The sequence below is a fragment of the Populus nigra genome, chromosome 4 (assembly GCF_951802175.1).
Source record: "Populus nigra chromosome 4, ddPopNigr1.1, whole genome shotgun sequence".
In the NCBI taxonomy this organism is placed as follows: domain Eukaryota; kingdom Viridiplantae; phylum Streptophyta; class Magnoliopsida; order Malpighiales; family Salicaceae; genus Populus; species Populus nigra.
In genome coordinates, this window is record NC_084855.1 from 16,049,580 (window position 1) to 16,068,810 (window position 19,231).

General features: G+C 33.3%; 3 protein-coding genes across 4 annotated transcripts; all 3 read left to right on the top strand.

The window, feature by feature from the left end:
* The first annotated feature begins 5,240 nt into the window (after nt 1-5,240).
* LOC133690908 (importin subunit alpha-like) lies at nt 5,241-10,489 on the top strand. 2 transcript variants are annotated; one of them, XM_062111189.1, is made up of 10 exons: nt 5,241-5,608; nt 5,719-5,907; nt 6,000-6,131; nt 6,256-6,441; nt 6,543-6,706; nt 6,810-6,888; nt 8,158-8,286; nt 8,758-8,885; nt 8,980-9,359; nt 9,942-10,489. In XM_062111189.1, exons 1-9 carry the CDS (start codon nt 5,372-5,374, stop codon nt 9,356-9,358), a joined length of 1,623 nt encoding a protein of 540 aa, XP_061967173.1. In that variant the 5' UTR covers nt 5,241-5,371; the 3' UTR covers nt 9,359; nt 9,942-10,489. The 2 variants fall into 2 exon arrangements, with proteins under 2 accessions (XP_061967173.1, XP_061967172.1); XM_062111188.1 differs by having other exon boundaries at nt 5,242-5,608; nt 9,945-10,489.
* Nucleotides 10,490-11,982: 1,493 nt separating this feature from the next.
* LOC133691550 (uncharacterized) lies at nt 11,983-14,902 on the top strand. Its single transcript, XM_062112097.1, has 3 exons — nt 11,983-12,885; nt 13,010-13,387; nt 14,315-14,902. Exons 1-3 carry the CDS (start codon nt 12,480-12,482, stop codon nt 14,674-14,676), a joined length of 1,146 nt encoding a protein of 381 aa, XP_061968081.1. The 5' UTR covers nt 11,983-12,479; the 3' UTR covers nt 14,677-14,902.
* A 1,686-nt stretch (nt 14,903-16,588) lies between these two features.
* On the top strand, nt 16,589-17,644 carry LOC133691669 (GATA transcription factor 16-like). Its single transcript, XM_062112268.1, has 3 exons — nt 16,589-16,875; nt 16,985-17,107; nt 17,217-17,644. The coding sequence occupies exons 1-3, from the start codon at nt 16,858-16,860 to the stop codon at nt 17,511-17,513; spliced, it is 438 nt and encodes a 145-aa protein (XP_061968252.1). The 5' UTR covers nt 16,589-16,857; the 3' UTR covers nt 17,514-17,644.
* The last annotated feature ends 1,587 nt before the right edge of the window (nt 17,645-19,231 follow it).

The following is a 19,231-nucleotide window of genomic DNA, read 5'->3' on the forward strand; positions in this document are numbered from 1 at the left end:
TTAAATTTATTGGTAGTATAATAACTCTAATTATAAAACCTGAACTAACTTTACAGGTCAAATTGGACTCAACCAACCCGGGTTTTAAACTGGTTCAGGTTTAAGAAAAAATAAAAAAATGATTGACCTAGCCTAATCTAATAAAACATGCAAGTTAACCCGATCAAAATCTAGGTTAAAAATCTGTTGGATTTTAAAAAACTTTTTTAGTTAAAAAAATATTGTTTTGAATTTTGATCCTTTTAAAAAAATTGGTTGATCTAGATTAACTCTCTCAACTTGTGACTCTAACCTTATCCCAAGTCGACCTTTGGATTGAATTTTAAAAATATGATAATAATTATTTTTATCCTTATATATTTTAATTGAATAATTTTGTAATTAAATTTTTTTTACAAGAATATTGTAAGGATAAAAAATAAAAAATATTGTTTATGGAGACATGTCTTTTATGCACCTTTTATTTTGAAAGCGAAAAAAATTACTCCAAAATTATACAAATTTATTTTTATGTTTTTTATTTGCACTATATGAGACCTTGCCAATTATTAACTTGATTTAGTCTAGCTATCAGATAAAAAAAAAAGTTGCACTATATTTTTGAAATGGGAAGGGGTTGGATCACCAATTATCTATCCACCCCACCAATTTATGGACTACCTTTGCAGTTCTTAGCCTTTACTTTAATATGAATTAAGTCATATCTTAAAGAGACATCAATTTCCTCAAGTAATAAGTATTTTTTATCCTAATTAATTTTATTTTTTTTAGAAAGAGAAATTGTACAGTATTTAAGATTCTTTGCTCACCAACTTTAGTTTTGTATTAAGGTCAAAAAAGGGATTGGCTAAAAGGAAGATTATTAGGGAATGATTTTTTTTTGGCTGATCGACACTATAATTGGTATTCTTGTGATTGGTTTGATTGATATTTTCTTTTATATTTCATATTCTTCTTTCCCATAGGGATAAAGAAATGTAACTCTTCCTGATTATACAAAATTTTATAGAGTTACATTTAATTGCTAAGAAGTTAATCGTTGTTTTTAAAGTAACAATAGATAGAACAAATAAGTGTGTCAAGGATTGTTGAATTTGATTTCTAATCTAATCCATTTGAGTCAGGTTAGAAAAAGTGTAGTGGGATATGGAATATTACTAAATGGTCTTATGCCTGCTCTTTGCTTCTAATCATACTAGAGAGATCTTTTTTTATATGCCTTTATTTTATTTTATAATTGACTTGAGGTTCGAATTGATGACTTCCATCATGTCAAGGAGACATTATACCATTAAGTTATATCACTTCCCTTGACATTATACCATTAAGTTATATCACTTCCTTTGCCTCTATTACAAAATAAAACTAATTAATCCTAAGTCAAAGGGTTGAGAAACTCAACACCATTATTCTTAAACAACTTGGAGTCAAACCTTTTTTTTTTAATAATATTACATATATGAAAATAATGGAAAAGTTGAATTTAATTTTCAACTCCTCCTTTTTTAAACATTAAAACTTTACTTCAACCGACTCTACTTTTTTCCTTATTTTAGGATCACTGAGAACAACTGGCTTCTTCACTCGTTGATTATTAGATCTAAATTGCAAACCATCTATTTTGTGTATCTATTCTATTTTAAGTGACTTAGATAGTTGAAACCTACATTTTTTTATTAGAATGAAATTTGGAATGTGTACATTTGATGACATAAATCATTTAAAAAATAACCATATTTTTTGTGTGGTAAATCTCATACAAGATCAATTTGGATTGACTTTAATTCGTTTAAAAAATATGGTTAAAGGAATTATATGTGGATCAACTAGGCACTAACCCCTCAAAATTTATTAGATTTAACTCCATTAACAACCACCTACAAGCTATTGATTAAAGAGATTTTTTTTCCTAACGTTCAACCTTAGCTGATATACATAATTTTTTATCAAATTGCTAGATCGAGACAAAACTTTGCTAGGAGATTCTAGAGACTCTGTTTCCTATATGATTAAAATTTCATAGCCATCGAGGTTTGAATAAGCTTATAAGATCTATAATATTGAGTTTTGATTAGATAAAATAATGAGTAATAAAAATTCAAATTAAGGTTTTTTTATGACTCTTTTCATTTTATTTTGTCTTTTAATGTTTATCATCTTTTTCATGTTGTTTCATTTGCATCAATTGATCTTAGAGCCCAACGGTTCCTAGTTATTAGTTATTATCTGTTATTGAATAACCATGGCAAAAATATATTATAAAATAGGATGTGCTTGTGCAAGAGAAAATATGGAGGTTTTCTCTTGAAAAAAAGACATTCAATAATTGGTAATAGAAAACATAAAAAGATATATCACAAAATTGATTTGTTACTTAACGATGATAATATTGTAGAGGTAAGTTAAATAATTATCTTATTAATTAGCAAAGATAAATAAGAGAAAATAAGAGGATCATCAAAGAGTGATCACAGATTCATAATTAGCTTTGAAAACTTATTTTCAGAGGTATGAGCAAAGGAAATGGCTTATTGATTGGGGCAAATGTTATATTGAAACTAATTTTTTTTTATGATTCTAGTTATTTTGTAGATTGAAATCAACTACCAAAATTTGACAAAGGAATAAACTTAATATGTCAGTGAACTTAAGGGTTGTAAAAATCCTAAAAAATTTATAAGTTATGATCTATAATGATTCTCTCATGAAAATAAATAGTTCTTTGATATTTCAAAAGAGTTCTTCAGAGCGAAGTTTGAAGATATTGAAATAGTAGATATTTTCAACTACAAAGAAATCAATAGACTAACCTATTGTTCATTGCTGACAATCAAGTGTCTAAAATTGATGCTTGAAAATTTTCAAGGTGGTTTTGATGTTGTTAATAAAGATGTGTTGCCAGAAGAGAACTTCCTAATTGTTGTTGATGACAATAACATTACATTGGATTTTAAATTCAATGCTAGGTTATGAGATTTCGATATGGTATGTCTAGTGAAGAATTAAAAAAACTTAGGCCGACCAACAAGGAAAACATATTGTCTTTAGTGTTACATATGACTTGGAGTCTCTGTATAAACATGTTGCTAACAGGTATGATGTTTTTAATAGAAACAATGAGCATGTAAAAGGTTGACAACTTTTGAGTGGATATCTAATCGATTGAAACAATAATAATTTGAACTCAAGAATGAGTTCTTTCTAATTTAGGGAGATTGATGTAGGATATATATATATTTTTTCTAATACGTAGCCTTATATTAACAAGTATAACATTCAATCCACTTGCAGCCCAAATATAAAAAAAATATATATGCAATAAATACAAATAAATTGAAAGTTTAAGCATATTTAGTGAGACATTGTAGCATATGAAGTGTTGATTTAACAACCATTTTAGCAACAACAAAACTGACATAAGAACTTGAATTAGAAAAAATATATATATATTAAGATTTTATACATTCAAATAAAAAAAATAAAATTACAAGTATTTAAATAAGAATAATTGAAAAAGTTTGCACACAAAATATATAATCATTTGTTTCAAGTCGAGGCAAGTGAAAGATTTTCTTTCACCCTTATCTTGTCTCAAATGGGATCCTATGTTTATATATATATATATATATCACCCTTATTTTATGATTAAAGTACCAAGTAAATATTTTCAAACCTGACCAACAAAAGACGATAAAAACTTCAGTTTTTCTTTGTAAAATATATCGTAAGAAGATCTTCTAACTTCATAATCAACTTAATTTCTTCCTCAAATTTTCTATCTGTTCTTAGAAAAATGCTTGAATCAAGAGAACTATTCTTTTCCATGACATTGTAGCTCCTAATTATCCCTAAATTTTTCTTGCAGAGCGATGGATCCCAGGCTTTTCTGTTTCAACTCGAAAGCTAAGAACTTCCACCTTGTAGCTAGGTTACGTATGGCATAAATCCTACCAATAGCCAAAACATACCTGCAAATAGCTGCACAGAATTCAGAGAGGTTGATGAAAAAGAACTTGTTGATCCGCAAGAATCACAGTACGAGAGGAGAAAAACGAGTCCAAGCGAAGCCCGTTTACTACTTTGTCAAATTACACTTGCAATGAAACCTCTTCTACTTCTACTCTATCTCCTATCCTAAGCAAATCTTCCATCTTTTTTTCTAACCAGCATCATCCTACAAGTCCATAAACTGCAATGGACGAGCACATCTGCTACTTGGTTGTTTTGCCAGGAACTAGAGAATTACATGACTTGGTTTTGTTGAAGAAAGCAGTGCTGTCAAAGAAGATGGAGTTAGAAGAAGAGAAGGGAAAGAGAAGGTGGGGGTGGCAGAGACAAAGTTATTAATAAGATAAAAGTTACTCTGTTGGGATTTTGAAAGGAAAAAAAGAGGAGGGTATTCTTGAAATATTGATTTTTATGTTAATTTTAAGAGAAGTTATTATATATATATTTTTTATAAATTAAATTCTATTTAGAATTCATATCAATGCTCTTAAAATTTTTTTCAAAACACAAGAATTGATTTCAATTCATAGTGTTATAAACAAGCTATTAGGTTATAAAGTTGTGTAAATTAAAATCCTTTTATTCATGATCGAACTAATTCAATTTAAAGTTATTTACAACTATTTTTAACGGTAATTTAAATAAAAAAATGATAAATTACTTTATATTTCTTGGTCTTTATTTTTTATACTTCTTAAATAATTGAATTATATATATTATTTTTTGTTTTTATGTTTTATACTTCTTAAATAATTTGTTTTTAAAATAAATTTGATGTTAGGTTTATATTGTGATTATTTATATTTAATCTTGTATGATATTTATGATAAGACTAGATACTTTTATATATTTAATAAAATATCAATTATAAATAAAAAGATTATATATTTTTTTTTATTAATTGAGAATTTTCACCCACCCAATGAAAAAATTATTTATGTATTGTAAATTAAATTTCCATTCTCCTCTAACTACCTTTCCATCCATCTAAATTGAGAAATATTATGGGTTTCTTAATTTCATTATTATTTTCACTTATTCCTATTGTAGACGAAATAATAAAATATAATCCAGGGGGTAGAAAAGGAATAAAGATAGACGGCGGCGGAGATCCGTTAGAACTCCCTCTCCTTCAAATTCAAAAAACCAAATGGCAGGTGTCGTTAATAAAAACAAAATCCAAGCCCTCTTTCACAGGCACCGGTAGTTGAAAAAGCTCTATAATAGAACCATCCTTCTGCCTCCTGTCTATTCAAACAAAAATCTGAGAATCCCCTCCAAATCCCTCTCTTTACTACTCTCCCTTCTTCCCTTCCCTCACTGTACAAACACCCACGTTACAGTACAGTACAATCCAAACGCCATGTCGTTGAGGCCGAACGCGAGAGTGGAGGTGAGGAGGAACAGATACAAGGTGGCGGTGGATGCAGATGAAGGGAGGAGGAGGAGGGAGGACAACATGGTGGAGATCCGAAAGAGTAAGAGAGAAGAAAGCTTGCTTAAGAAGCGACGAGAGGGACTTCAGGCCCAACAACTTCAACAACAACAACAACAAGAAGTCACCTCCTCTCTTAACATTTCTTCCGCTTCTGATAAGCCGGTACTCTCTCTCTCTCTCTCTCGATTTAATAATAGGTGGATCAGTCAATTATTTAGCAATCAGCATGTTTGAATGGAGATGATGGTTTTGCTAATCTAATCTGATTGCAGTTAGATACTCTTCCGGCAATGATTGCTGGTGTTTGGTCAGAGGACAAGAATTCGCAGCTTGAGGGAACTACTCATTTCCGAAAGCTGCTCTCGATAGAACGCTCTCCTCCGATCAATGAAGTTATACAATCAGGGGTTGTCCCCCGCTTCGTTGATTTTCTTGCAAGGGATGATTTTCCACAGCTTCAGGTTTGAATTTGTTCTTGCTCTATGTCGCTCAATTTCGTATCGGGCTTCATTATTACTATTGTAACTAACGTTTGTTTTAATGTCTTGTATAGTTTGAGGCGGCGTGGGCACTCACGAATATCGCTTCTGGGACATCAGAAAACACCAGGGTTGTAATTGACCATGGGGCAATCCCAATTTTTGTCAAACTCTTAAGTTCTCCAGCTGATGATGTCAGGGAACAGGTAGACGATGTTACCCTTTTATGGAATTTATTTTGTTTTCATTTTAGTGATGTCTCAATGGGACATCGTAATTATTCCTTGATTGGTTCGGTAATGATAAGTTTACATTTTGGTGGGATTATAGGCTGTTTGGGCATTAGGAAATGTTGCTGGTGACTCACCAAAATGCCGTGATCTGGTCCTTGGCCATGGGGCTTTGATGCCTTTGCTTGCGCAATTCAATGAACAAGCAAAGCATTCATTGTTAAGAAATGCAACCTGGACATTATCAAACTTCTGCAGGGGCAAGCCCCAACCTTTATTCGACCAGGTTTGACTTCTAAGATGGACTGCTTAAATGCAGTTGCGACACTTTATTCCCCACTTTGATAATTGTTGCTAATATATGTGCTGTTGAAATTCAATGAGCAGACAAAGCCTGCCCTCCCAGCTCTAGAGCGTCTCATACATTCAAATGATGAGGAAGTCCTCACAGATGCATGCTGGGCTCTGTCGTATCTCTCAGATGGATCCAATGAAAAAATCCAAGCTGTTATCGAGGCTGGTGTCTGCCCCCGACTTGTCGAGCTTTTACTGTGAGATTTAAATTTAGTTCGCTCTTCATATATTTTAGACCTTTTTTTTTTTCTGGCATTTGCTTATGAAAGTTTAAATGCTCTTTACATTTTCTGTTTCCAGTCATCCATCTCCGACAGTGCTCATCCCTGCTCTACGTACAGTTGGAAATATTGTTACTGGAGATGACATGCAGACTCAGGTATTGGTTATACTTGTACCTTTATTTTCCTAATTATCTCTCCCTTTCACCATCCCCACGTTTATTCATCTTACTGTTTGGTTTCTCTTCCATGGTTTTTGTCACGAGTTCATAATTCGCATAGCTTTGTTTATGTTAAAACCACACTACACATTCCTCTGACAGTGGTACTGATCTTAGCAAGTGGAAATACTTATATGTGCCGGCATTGCTCATTTTAGATGCACAGGTTGAAAATATATAGATGGGAATGCATTTTTCTTCTTGCTGGTTCATAATCTACTATTCTACATTAGTTGACATTTTCTTTACAATTTCACAACTTATCACACACAACTTGGCATGCTGTTTTGCGCCAATTATGATAGCTTGTAATGGGTTAGTTTCAGCTGTTGCTTATGGTTTTCAGGTTTTGAAACCAATATTTGTCATATTTTATCAAGTCGATACTTGTCATGCCTCATTAGATGGAAACTGATATAGACGAGTCTAAAGGTTTTATGGTGTCTATTACCCACTACTACCCTCTTCCAGTTTCCAATCAGTACAGAGTAGTAAGTGGTCTTTTTTATTTAATATCATTGACTCGAGTGAAACTTCCTATATGTGAAGGTCCAATTGTCTTGAGACCAACTTGAAGGTGGTTTGAGATTCGAAAAAATTTCCAAATTTACAAAACATCAAATTGTTTCCTCCCCCAACAATGTAGTCTAATCCTTGTTAGGAGGTTATTCTATGGTTTGATGGAAGTCACCTCTCACTTTCTTTTTGAGATGTGTGCAGATGTGCCTTAATTTTTAAGGAAGTGACTTTTTGTTTCTATTTCTGAAAGAAACATGCTTGAACAAATAATGATTTTTGGTAGAGATGAAGTCTACGTTTGCGTCTTAGCAGAATTGATAATCTTGCATGTTAATCGGGAAAAAAAATTGGAACCTATTGAGAAATAAAATTTTAGAGATTTGAAAAGCTGAAAGACATGTAAGACACCCCGCTGCCTGTTACTATATGCAACTATGAAATGTGAGAACTCAAAACAACTTATCCAAATAAACATAGAGAGGAGAAAAAGGGAACAATAAAAATTTAATTTAGAATTCCTTAAGATGATATGATTTATAGTTTTCAGCTTTCTTCAATTGATTGTCTGATGATATCTGCAGGATGCCTTGTTGGTATGATGTGTTGTGTGTGTGTCATGTTTGCATGACTTGAAATTGTTATATTCTGAGTCAATGATGTAATGCTTTATGATATTCCTGATCCCAGTGTATGATAAACCATCAAGCTCTCCCATGCCTTTTGAACTTACTGACAAATAATTACAAGAAGAGCATCAAGAAGGAAGCATGCTGGACAATCTCAAACGTCACAGCTGGAAATGTAAATCAGATACAGGTGAGCCTGTCTATTCTCTTATGTCATCAGTGTATCGATGGTTTGGCTGAAATTTGTTTAGTATGTCCTTTAAATTTTGTGATAACGTCTCCAATCTACTGACTATTATAAATTTGAGATATTTGAGGGATAGGGGAGTCTACAGAGTTTGTCATGGCCATTTATTCATACTATTTTCGAGTCCATCTGGTAAAATGGACTCCGTTTGAGTTTATATCTTAATGTATGTAGGCCATAGTTAAAGCTGGTGTTATTTGTCCCCTGGTCCGATTGCTTTGAAAGGCTGTGTTGATGATTGTTTTATGGACCCTCAGTTTGTTTTACAATAGAACACTTATATACATCCTTCAATTGTTTCCAAGTGACGATATGTTGAGGACAGCTACAGATAATCTAAAAAACCTTTCAACTTTCTATTAGATGTTTATCACCTATTTGTCGTAATGGGCATTGCATTTCCAAACTGCACAGGCGGTACTTGAAGCAGGTATTATTGGTCCTCTTGTCCAACTGCTTCAAAATGCTGAATTTGAGATCAAGAAAGAAGCTGCTTGGGCAATTTCAAATGCATCATCGGGTGGAAGCCATGAACAAATCAAGTAAGTATTTTCTCTTCAATGATATTCTTCTCCACTGATTAGATAATTTGATTTATTGGTAGCTAAGAGATTCAATTATATTTGTGCATTGTAGGTTTCTGGTGAACCAGGGATGCATCAAGCCATTATGTGATCTTTTGATTTGTCCCGACCCTAGAATTGTCACAGTTTGCTTAGATGGTCTAGAGAACATTCTAAAGGTTGGGGAAGCTGAAAAGAATTTGGGCAGCACAGGAAATGCAAATCTGTACACCCAAATGATTGAAGATGTTGAGGGTTTAGAAAAGATTGAGAACCTTCAGAGTCATGACAACAATGAAATATATGAGAAAGCAGTGAAGATTTTGGAGACGTATTGTGTGGAGGATGGTGATGACCTTGAGGCATTTCCTCCTGGTGATGCTTCCCAATCTGGATTTCAGTTTGGTGGGACCGGAGTTCCTGTTCCTTCTAACGGATTTAATTTCAGTTAAGGTATGCAACTTCTCTCACCTAGTTTGTAAGTAGAGGTGCTATTTCTCTTTACAAGCAGCAGTTGACATTTCACCTGAGACTATGCAATTCCTGCTTAATAGGGATTGCTTGTTTGTGCTTGTAATTTCTATTGATAATTTTTTCATTAATTGAGGTTTGACATTTCCCAAGTAGCTGGTGGGGAATGGGCAAGCATGTGGATTTTGGTTATCAGTTTACCTGTCATGGGCTCCCATTTGGTGTGGTTTCTACGCATGCTGGGGAGGTCTTAACTTTTTATGCGCTTATATCACGTATAAACTACATATCTGTTTCAATATCTGAATGAAATTTTGAAACATATATATGTAGTTGTGAGTGATGTTTGCAGTTGAATGCTTCTCTCTAATTCGTAAAACATCATATAGTATCATTGAGAGGAAATTAACATTATTCTAAAACTCTACATTTCATTGCAATTTTTCTTTGTTCCTTCAATTTTATTATAGTGATTGGATTATTTCCTTCATCCCTTTTTCTATATTTTAACACCATAATTTGCTGCAAAGGTTAATTTGTACTGTGTCACCTTTTCTGTGCCAGCAGGACCTAAGTTGATGGTGGAATGAAGCTGAGAGTCCAGGTTTCAATCGATGAATGTTGTTTTTTTCTTTTTGGGTAGGGAAGTCAAATGCCAACGGATCCTTCTCTGGTTCATATTCGGATGTGGTCGAAGAGATTCTCTTTCACAGAGGTTTTAAAATAGGTTTGTGAAGCCAAGAATTGCCATTGCTGGTGGAGAGTACAGAAAGTTTTGAGTCTTTATTTTTTTTCTTCTTTTTCTTCTTTTCCTTTTGCTGGGCATTATTTTGCATGCCCTAGTTTACCATATCACAAGGATGGAGCTGCTCATCACAGCTTACATCATCCGTCTGTTTTATAATTTAGAGCAATGATAGGAAGAAACTACAACACATGCTATTTGTTCCTTCTTTTTAAGGTCGTTTCATATCAGTTTGGAATCTCAAAATTGTCATTCCGATTAGAAGAAACTAGAAAATGCATCAATTATCAGTTTCGAGGTGGGATTTTTGTTGACTGTGAAACAAAAATGAAGAATTTTTTATATAAATTTTACTGTTATTGCTTTCTGCTTCATGAGTAAAACTTTTATTATGCCCTCATACATACGGTTCTCATCTGTGCTGTTGCTGTCATGATTGTTGAGGTCTATGATATACTTCTCATAATTTTCTTTCATCTAAAGAAAAATGATATCCCTTGCGCACTGTGCTCAGGTTGCATTTGGTTTTAACACACTAGCAGGCATGTGTGTTTAACATAAGCAAACAAGTGCATTTAACAAACCCAGCATGTACAATTTTCTTAACTAGCCTTGTCTGCATGGCTGCTCAATTATTGACATAATCTTCGCGATAATGTAAAATGGCACAGGCATGTGCAGTTATTGTAATATTTTTTTTAATCCATGTTTTTTTTTTCTTTTAAAATTTATTAGAAATCAAGTATCATTATTTATTATAATTTTTTTTTTTGTTATGACTTGTATGTTAAATTTAATAGATTAATTCTGAATTTTTTTATTTATTTACTAGAGATCGAGTTGGATGATTTGTTGTTGCATTTTGCTTTCTCTTTGACTATTATTGTCTCATGATTTATATCATGAACTTGACAGATTAACTTGATTGATTTTAATTTTTTTTAATTGATATATTTTTTTAATTTCATCATTTAACATTTAGTTAATTAAAAATTAAGTTTCATGATTTGTTTTGATTTGCTTTCTATGAAGTTATTTTAGTCTCATGACTTGAATTACGAGTTTTGCGAGTTAATATAGGTAAAATTAGATTGTTTTATTATGTTTTTTTAAAAAAATTTATCATTCAATAATAATTTGATTGAGAACTAAGATTTATAATTTATCTTGATTTATTTTTTATGGGGTTATTATAATCTAATAACTTAGGTTACAAGTTTGACATATTAATCTAGGTTGACTTTAGTTATTTTTTCAATTTTTTTCTATGAGATTATCCCGGTTTTATGATCTAGGTCATGGTTTTGACGAGTTAACATGGGCTGGCTTAGGTTATGTTTTGTATCTTTTTTTAATTGATTTTTATTTTTAATTTCATCATTCAACATTGGTTTGATTAGAAATTACGTTTCATGATATTTTTCAATTTACTTTATATAAGGTTTATCTTGATCTTATGACATGAGTTATGAGCTTGACAAATTAACTTAGGTTGATTTAGGTTGTTTTTAGATTATTTTCTAATTATTTTTTTATAATTACATCATTTAATATAGATTATTTAAAAATTAAGTTTTATAATTTATTTTGATTTGTTTTGTATGAGGTTATCATGGTTCTTAAATTATGGATTTGATAAGTAAATTCATGTTGATTTAATATATTATTGTCTTAATTATTTTTTTTAAATATATTATTGTAAATTTTTTTAATCAAATTATATTTTTATCGATTATTGAATATTATTGAGTTTCATTTAAAACCATTAAGTCAATAAATAAAACCAAATTAACTCAATTAATTTTTTTTCCTATTTAAAAACATTAACAGCACTCAAATATGTTCTTTTTAATGTTAATGAAAAAACTAATTCGAAATTCATCTAATCCGCAGCGCGTGAGCTTAGTTGTGCACCAAAAAGGTATAGGCTGAAAACGACTTGGTTGATTGGACTAGAGAAGGAACGTCTACCCTTTGTTCTTTAGCGATGTCAGCACATCATTTTGCACCAAGACAGGGCCTTTCTGTCTAGCAAATCTTTTGGTTCTCATGAACGGCAGAAACGTGGGTATTTCGGTAAATATGGGATGCTAGCTCTCGAGCTACTCCACAGGTGAAAGAAAGAGCCTGGAAATAGCCTCTTCGCAGCATCCAACTGGTGTACAGCCCGTAACCAAAACAGTACTCATTTGGACAAGCCTTGTGGCCGTGAGAGATTATCTTTATCCCTTTGTTTTTCCGATCTGTCTTTCGCAACGGTGCCTTCATGGTAAAATCAAATTGTTCGATTTCAATATGCCTTGTAAAATATCAGTCCCACCGTTTTTTTGCTGAAGTTCAAGAGCTGAAACAAAGGCATGAAGAGCCAACACTCTTCCAATGATGAAGATGAAAACCAACTGTCACGTCTGGGTTACTGTTGGTGGAGATCAGCAGCAAAGTTTGATGAATGTGTTAGGCTTAAGTCTGACATCCCAAACATTGCAAGCCTTACTCCAAGGGTCAGAGTTCTTAGAGAGTTGGAGAGACTGGCTTTGATTTCTCATGAAGGGCTCAATGAGGTCAGATACAGGCTACAAATGTATCGTTCAGGTGATTTCTGGGTGCCCACAGGAGGTATCAAGAAGGAAGAAATGGACATTCCACCAGTAATCACTATTCTCCTGGTGGGTTTCTCTGGCTCAGGCAAGAGCTCACTTGTCAACCTTATGTACAGTGTTCTTGGTCGGTCTGGACTCATACCTTTTGCTCAAACTTCTTCTGGTAAGTTTATTGTGCAGAGCATGGCACAGCCATGAGTTTGCATTTACACTCCAAAGGGTTAATAACTGTGGACTAAGAAACATTTTCTAGTAGCATTAGAACTAATTTGACTTCGTGTATGTAGGCTGTGCTTCCAAATACACCACCATGTACATGGAAGAGCACAATGTAATGAGATCGTTGCAAGGTGGGTTTTGTGTGTACGATTCTAGAGGGTTTAGTTATGGTAAAATCGGGGATGCTCTTGAGGAATTGTCAAGTTGGATGAGTGATGGGGTACACCATAACCAGCTGTGCTTGAGATCAGGTGATGATGTACTGCTGGAAGATGATGCAGAAGCTGCTGGTCTAAGGCCATCTTCAAAGTTTGTGCAAAGGACAGTGAATTTCTCAATGGTGGTGGTTAACATAGCAGAGGTTTATAAAGCTTTAAAAGCTAGTGATTCCAAGCCATTAGAGGCCACTATAGAGCTCTTCCACTCCCCTGCTTTGAGAAATTGCAGTAAGCCTTACTCTTTACCATCAATTTCATCTTCCAGAGGGTGTTTGTTGCAGGAATGATTAGATGTTTTGATGGAATTTGATTCTTGTATTTGATTAAAAATAAAAATTATTAATATTGGATTTTTAATATCAACACAAGTATTATCTAAGTTTAAAACTGAAATATTGAAATGAATCAAATAATAAATTTAACGTCATAAAATTGATTAAAGTTATCGAAATATATAAAAGTGTTTAAATTGGTTTCTTGACAAATATATAGTACGTAGACTAGTTACCTAAAATATTTATATTATTATCAAGTAAAAACAAGGGTGTTCTTGTTAATTTAATATTAAAGTCTTGAGATTTCTTGGGTAGCAAATGCAAAAAGATGAAGATCTCGATATACTTGAAGCAACTGGACTTGCTAAAGATATTGTGGTTATTTATGGGCTCTAAACTTTGACTCCTGCAGCTGACGGGGATCTTGAGTCTCTTGACGAATCTCTCGATAATACATCACAATAGAAAGAGAATTTTGTTTTTTCCCTTGTATTCGAGTACAACTAGTCACCATTAGTAGACTGACAGATGTTGAATACCATTCCATTCATTACTTATTTGAATATGCAAAAATCTTTTCCAGATGGTGTCGATAGTCAAGATATTTCAATCATTTCCCCCCCGAGTCTTGACTCAGAAGAGTTCCAATTCATTCTGCAGTTTTCCTTGTTCTTGCCTGCTTGCATCAGAGCTTTATTGCGTTTATTTTTCTGATCCTACCCTTGTTTGAGTATTTTTTTAATCATGCATGTTTAACATAACTATGCTGCAATGAATAAAGCATTGCCATAGACACAGAGGCTGGTTCATTTGGTTGTGCGTACACTGTACATTCATAGTAAATCCTGAACTTTTTGTGTTGGCTCCATTTTGCTCACAGATGAGAATCCTATGTTGATCCTGACACATGGTGACTTGTTGACAACCGAACAGCGGATCGACATCAGGATCAGATTATGCGAGCGTCTAGGAATATCAGAGACAAACGGGGTGTATGACATTGTTTGCCTCACAGAATATGGATTTCTCGCAGAAGAATCTGATCCTGTCACGGCCTATGCCGTAACTGAAGCCGTATATAGGGCATTGCTCATCTCAGACAGGGGGCATTTTCCAAAGAAAAACCTCCAGGACTGGGCAGTGTTCCTATTTTCATGGTCAATGTGCCTAATGGGTGCTCTCTTCGCTTTCCTTGCTGATCTTTGCTCTAAACTTGGACGGAGGGATAAGTTGAAGCACTGAATGGAAGAAGCGTCTGATAATTTGCTCGGCATATCTAGTATTGCACATATTTTATTTGTACTAAAGACTCTCTCCATTCGACTTTAGATGGTCTGACTTATTGATTTGATGTAAATAATGCCAAGGCTGGAGCAGTTGAATAAATAATGCCCCAAGGCTGGAGCAGTTGAATAAATAATGCCCCAAGGCTGGAGCAGTGAAATCCATTGATTTTATTTTGCTGCCATTATATAGTGTTTTTACTCTTGCATTCCAAAAGACAGTCCACGCAATTTGAATCCTGTAGTCATGATGTACTGAGAATTTGAATCTCAAGAACGTGTCCCTGATGAGCTTGCTATCCACAATTGTAGTATTTTAGACTGGTAAAATCTGCCATGTAGAGTCTGCATATCCTGCTAGTCTCTGCTACGCGCCTTATTAAATTCTTATCTCTGAACAGTTCCAGACATGATTCCGTGTTATCGAGGAACATGCAGCTCTCTGCCACCCTTTGCATTGGTGGTGAACTCTCGATGCTTCAAAAGTCGGTCCTTTTTTTATGCTACGAGTGGAGTTCAGTCTCATGGCTCAATCATACAGTAATTATTGGTAAAGCCGAAGATTATTGAGGTATCCATGATGGAGGAAAATCAGCAAAAAGCACCAGCATTATTAATTTATAGTCACTAGTCAGCTCTGTTTGGAGTTTAGAGTTTAGATTAGTGCAATTTTAACTTACAGCACAGGATGTTCCTTTCCTTTTATGTGGCTGGGGACCAGAAAGCTCCTAGGCATGGTTGGCTGTCTGTGTCTGGTCCAGAATCTTTGGGCTGGGTTTTGTCTCTTCTTGCATCTTTTTCTCTTTTTTAATCGCTACCTCAAGCCTTACCATAACTTCATTTGTTTTTCATTGCTCATTCACAACTCTTAAGAGACAAAAGGCTCCTCTCCTCTTGATTCTGTTTCAGGGTGTTTGAAGAATGTTATTTTTTTATATCAGTATATTAAAATAATTTTAAAATATTAAAAAAAATTAATTTTAAATAAAAATAAGTTAATTTTCATGAAATATCATTTAAACAACGGCGTTTTCATCCTAACAACATGTCATAATCCATTTACCATATATATACACAGATTAGATTGTGTGGCCTACGCCTCGGATTTCGAACAATCTCTTGCTTGGGGTCCGACAAGAAAATTGTGTGGTCAATGTAAGGGATCCCATTTGCATAAAATGGGTTGATTTAGAATCCAGTTAATTCAAAGCTAAATTTAAACTAGAATGAAAAAAAGAAAAAAAAAAAAAAAAAACCTCGGTGTGATCAGGTAAATTCGACAAGACCCGATCAAAAAACCGGTTGTAACCCGTTGACTTTTGTTTCTTTATACTAGAACGACATCGTTTTAATTTAAAAAATAAATAAATTGACCCGGGCGACCCAGTCAAAATCCAAAACCTGGATCTTGGATCGGGCTGAGTCTAAAAACTACGACTCTAACCAAATTAAAAAGAGAAAAAAAAAATCCTAGAATTGACATGAGAACCAGGATTTTATCCCTATATAAGGAACTGAAAAATCTTCACCTAATCATTTCTATTTCGAACATTAAATTTATGATATCTATCAACGAGATTTACTCATTTAATGCATACTTATTATTTTTTTTAAATACATACAAATAAATAACACCAAAACTCAAAATAAAAGTAAGTGATAAAATATTTCCATGACGATAATACCTAAGGTTCTTAGCTCATTAATTAATTAAATCCTAAATTTTCCAACAAAAATGAAATGGAGTAGTGGGTTAGGTTCCTAGAATGAACCGCATATGGGTATTTCCGTCAATTAAGGGAGATTCGAATTAGGGTTGCAAACCCCTAAAAGAAAAAAAAAAAAAAAAAACAAGAAAAAACAAAACTAGCCGCCTTGATTCTTGAAAGTGGCAGCTGTTACTCTATCTACCAACCTCTACTCCTATTGCTCTGTTTCCTCTCCTTCTTTTCTATTAACACACCTCTCTGCATTTATATCTCTCCTTCAATTCCTGATGAGAATGTTGTTCCTCCCCTCGCTTTAGGTTTCTTTGAATTGAGACACCCATCTCTCTTCTATCTTTTTCTCATGTCTGTTCAAGTTCACTTACTTTGAAGTCCTTGTCTTCAGTCCCTGGCATAACCTTTTTGTAATAATCATGGATTTGCGCACAAAAGTAAGTGATCTTATTCTTCTTGCATACCTCATCTTTTTCTTTGTTTAATTTTGGTGATGACTGTTACCCTGTTTACTTCTTACTCAATGCCATCGGTTTATTTAAACAGGGACCAGAGTCAGAGGACATGGATAATACTCATCCAAGCAAGTGTAATGAGATCAAAAGAAGATGCACAGATTGCCAAACAACAAGAACCCCATGTTGGCGAGGTGGCCCAGCTGGTCCCAGGGTGTGTGTATGATTATTCATTTTGCAATAATCATCTTCTTTATCAAGTACTAAGTTTCTATATTGTGATTCTGACTAGCTTTATTAATGATATCCAATCTTGTTTGCAGACACTGTGCAATGCGTGTGGGATCAGACAGAGGAAGAAGAGGAGGGCTCTTCTTGGCTTGGACAAAGGAGGACCGGAGCGCAGCAGAGAGAAGATGGCTAAGGGTAGCAATAGTAGCAAGCTAGGAGTTTCATTGACTCTTGATTTGATGGGGTTTAAAAGAGATGGGATGTTTCAGGAAGATTGGAAGAGAAAACTGGGAGAGGAAGAACAGGCTGCCATACTCTTGATGGCTTTATCTTGTGGGTCGGTCTGTGCTTGGTACAAGAAAGATGAAGGAAAGCATTTTTATCCATAGTAGCTTTCCAATTGCTTGTAAGCTTTAACCCCATCAAAATTCAATATTTTCTGATGGAGGTGGGGAATTGCTGAGTGTAAAATTGCAAAATATCAAGCACTTACATGAATACAAACAATGATTTCTCTTCACATCAGATTCGTGTTGTGGTGGCTGTTAAATCCAAGTTCCTGTGTAGGCAGACAATCTTTCATGGCTGCCAAATTACAACATGTCTGCCAATGCCCAAATGATTAGGAATAAAGATTTCCTGCTGGCCAGGTACTAACTATTAAGATCAATATTTATTTATTTATTTTTTAAATATTATTTTTTAAAAATAAATAAATATTATATTTAAAAATAGAAGCACAGTTAAATATTTATTTCTTAAATTCAAAATTTAAAATAGATTTTAAAAAATAATAAAATTGCACTCACCATTTTTTTTCCCTTAAGAAATTGGATGTGACAACTCTTCAAACTGTATTATTATTTTAAATAAATTTTTAACTGCGCTTTTTTAAATAGATTTTTTACCGTATTATTTGTTAAGAAAATTATGATTGGACGCCTAAACCGGACGGACAGGATGATGTCCTATTTCCTTAAAGTGGCAGAAGCAGGAAGGAAGTTTCTGCATGCTTCCAGGTGCCTCTCCCACAATGGACATACAAAGAAAAGGTAACTTAAAAAATGACACGTAATATACAGCAAGGCACGACATGCTATTGCCACGTCAACACTTTCGGACCAGCTGCAAGTAACCGCAACAAGATCGCATAGGTACTGTTACTAGATAGGTGTGGCCCGCGGCGTATCATACCTTTTTAAAGTAAAAACAAATGTGACGCCCGGGGAATTTTTTTTCTTTTTAAATCACACGCGATAATTTGATAATTTAGGTAATGTGTATGAAGATAATGTTTTTTTTTTAAATTTTTTTAATACATTAAAATAATGTTTTTTTTTAAAAAAAATTTTATAAACATTAAAAAATAATTTTAAAAAATCAATTTTCTTCAAAAGTGCGGTCTTGCCGCAATAACAAATAGTATCTTAATGTCAAAGGAATAAATTAAAAAAAACACTAGAGAAAAAACTCGGGTTAACTTAGCTAACTAGTGATCCGTGTCATAAGATCGTGATAGAAAAATAAATTGTTAAAAAAAAAACTAGAAAAAGGATTGAAGTTATATATATAAAAAAAAGGTCAAAAAAAGAAACCAAGTAAACCTAGATTAGCCCGACGAACTCGTGATTCGTGATAACCACACATAAAAGAAAGCAAAAAAAAAAATTCACAAATCTCAAGGCCTAATAACCTAATGTCAAAGAATATAATTGAAAAAAAAATTAATGATGTAAAAAAAACTTGAGTCACCCCGGGGTAACTTGACTAACTCGTGACTCGCAATATGAGATCGGGATAAAAAATATTTTTTAAAAAAAAATCTAGAAAAAAAAAGATCAAAGTTAAATTTGAAAAAAAAAAGTCAAAACAAACCCGAGTTAACCTAAGTTAACTTTACCAACTAGCAACCTAAGATATCCCCATAAAAAATAAGGAAAAACATATCTTCAAGGTCAATAACTTAATGTCAAAGGATAAAATAAAAAATAATAATCAATTTCAAAAAAAAAAACGCAAAAAAAAAAAAAACTCGAGTAAACTCAAGTTAACTCCAATATCTCGCAATCAGGGATATGAGATTAAAATAACCCTACAAAAAAAAAGT

What these genes read in the sequence shown, in the direction of transcription:
- LOC133690908 (XM_062111189.1), top strand. Translation starts at nt 5,372, where the DNA reads ATGTCGTTGAGGCCGAACGCGAGAGTGGAGGTGAGGAGGAACAGATAC. An exon ending in CGACTTGTCGAGCTTTTACT is followed by an intron (nt 6,707 to 6,809) that starts GTGAGATTTAAA and finishes TTCTGTTTCCAG; the next exon opens with TCATCCATCTCCGACAGTGC. An exon ending in GGAAGCCATGAACAAATCAA is followed by an intron (nt 8,886 to 8,979) that starts GTAAGTATTTTC and finishes TGTGCATTGTAG; the next exon opens with GTTTCTGGTGAACCAGGGAT.
- LOC133691550 (XM_062112097.1), top strand. Translation starts at nt 12,480, where the DNA reads ATGAAGAGCCAACACTCTTCCAATGATGAAGATGAAAACCAACTGTCA. An exon ending in TTTTGCTCAAACTTCTTCTG is followed by an intron (nt 12,886 to 13,009) that starts GTAAGTTTATTG and finishes TCGTGTATGTAG; the next exon opens with GCTGTGCTTCCAAATACACC. An exon ending in CCCTGCTTTGAGAAATTGCA is followed by an intron (nt 13,388 to 14,314) that starts GTAAGCCTTACT and finishes TTTTGCTCACAG; the next exon opens with ATGAGAATCCTATGTTGATC.
- LOC133691669 (XM_062112268.1), top strand. An exon ending in GTGGCCCAGCTGGTCCCAGG is followed by an intron (nt 17,108 to 17,216) that starts GTGTGTGTATGA and finishes TCTTGTTTGCAG; the next exon opens with ACACTGTGCAATGCGTGTGG.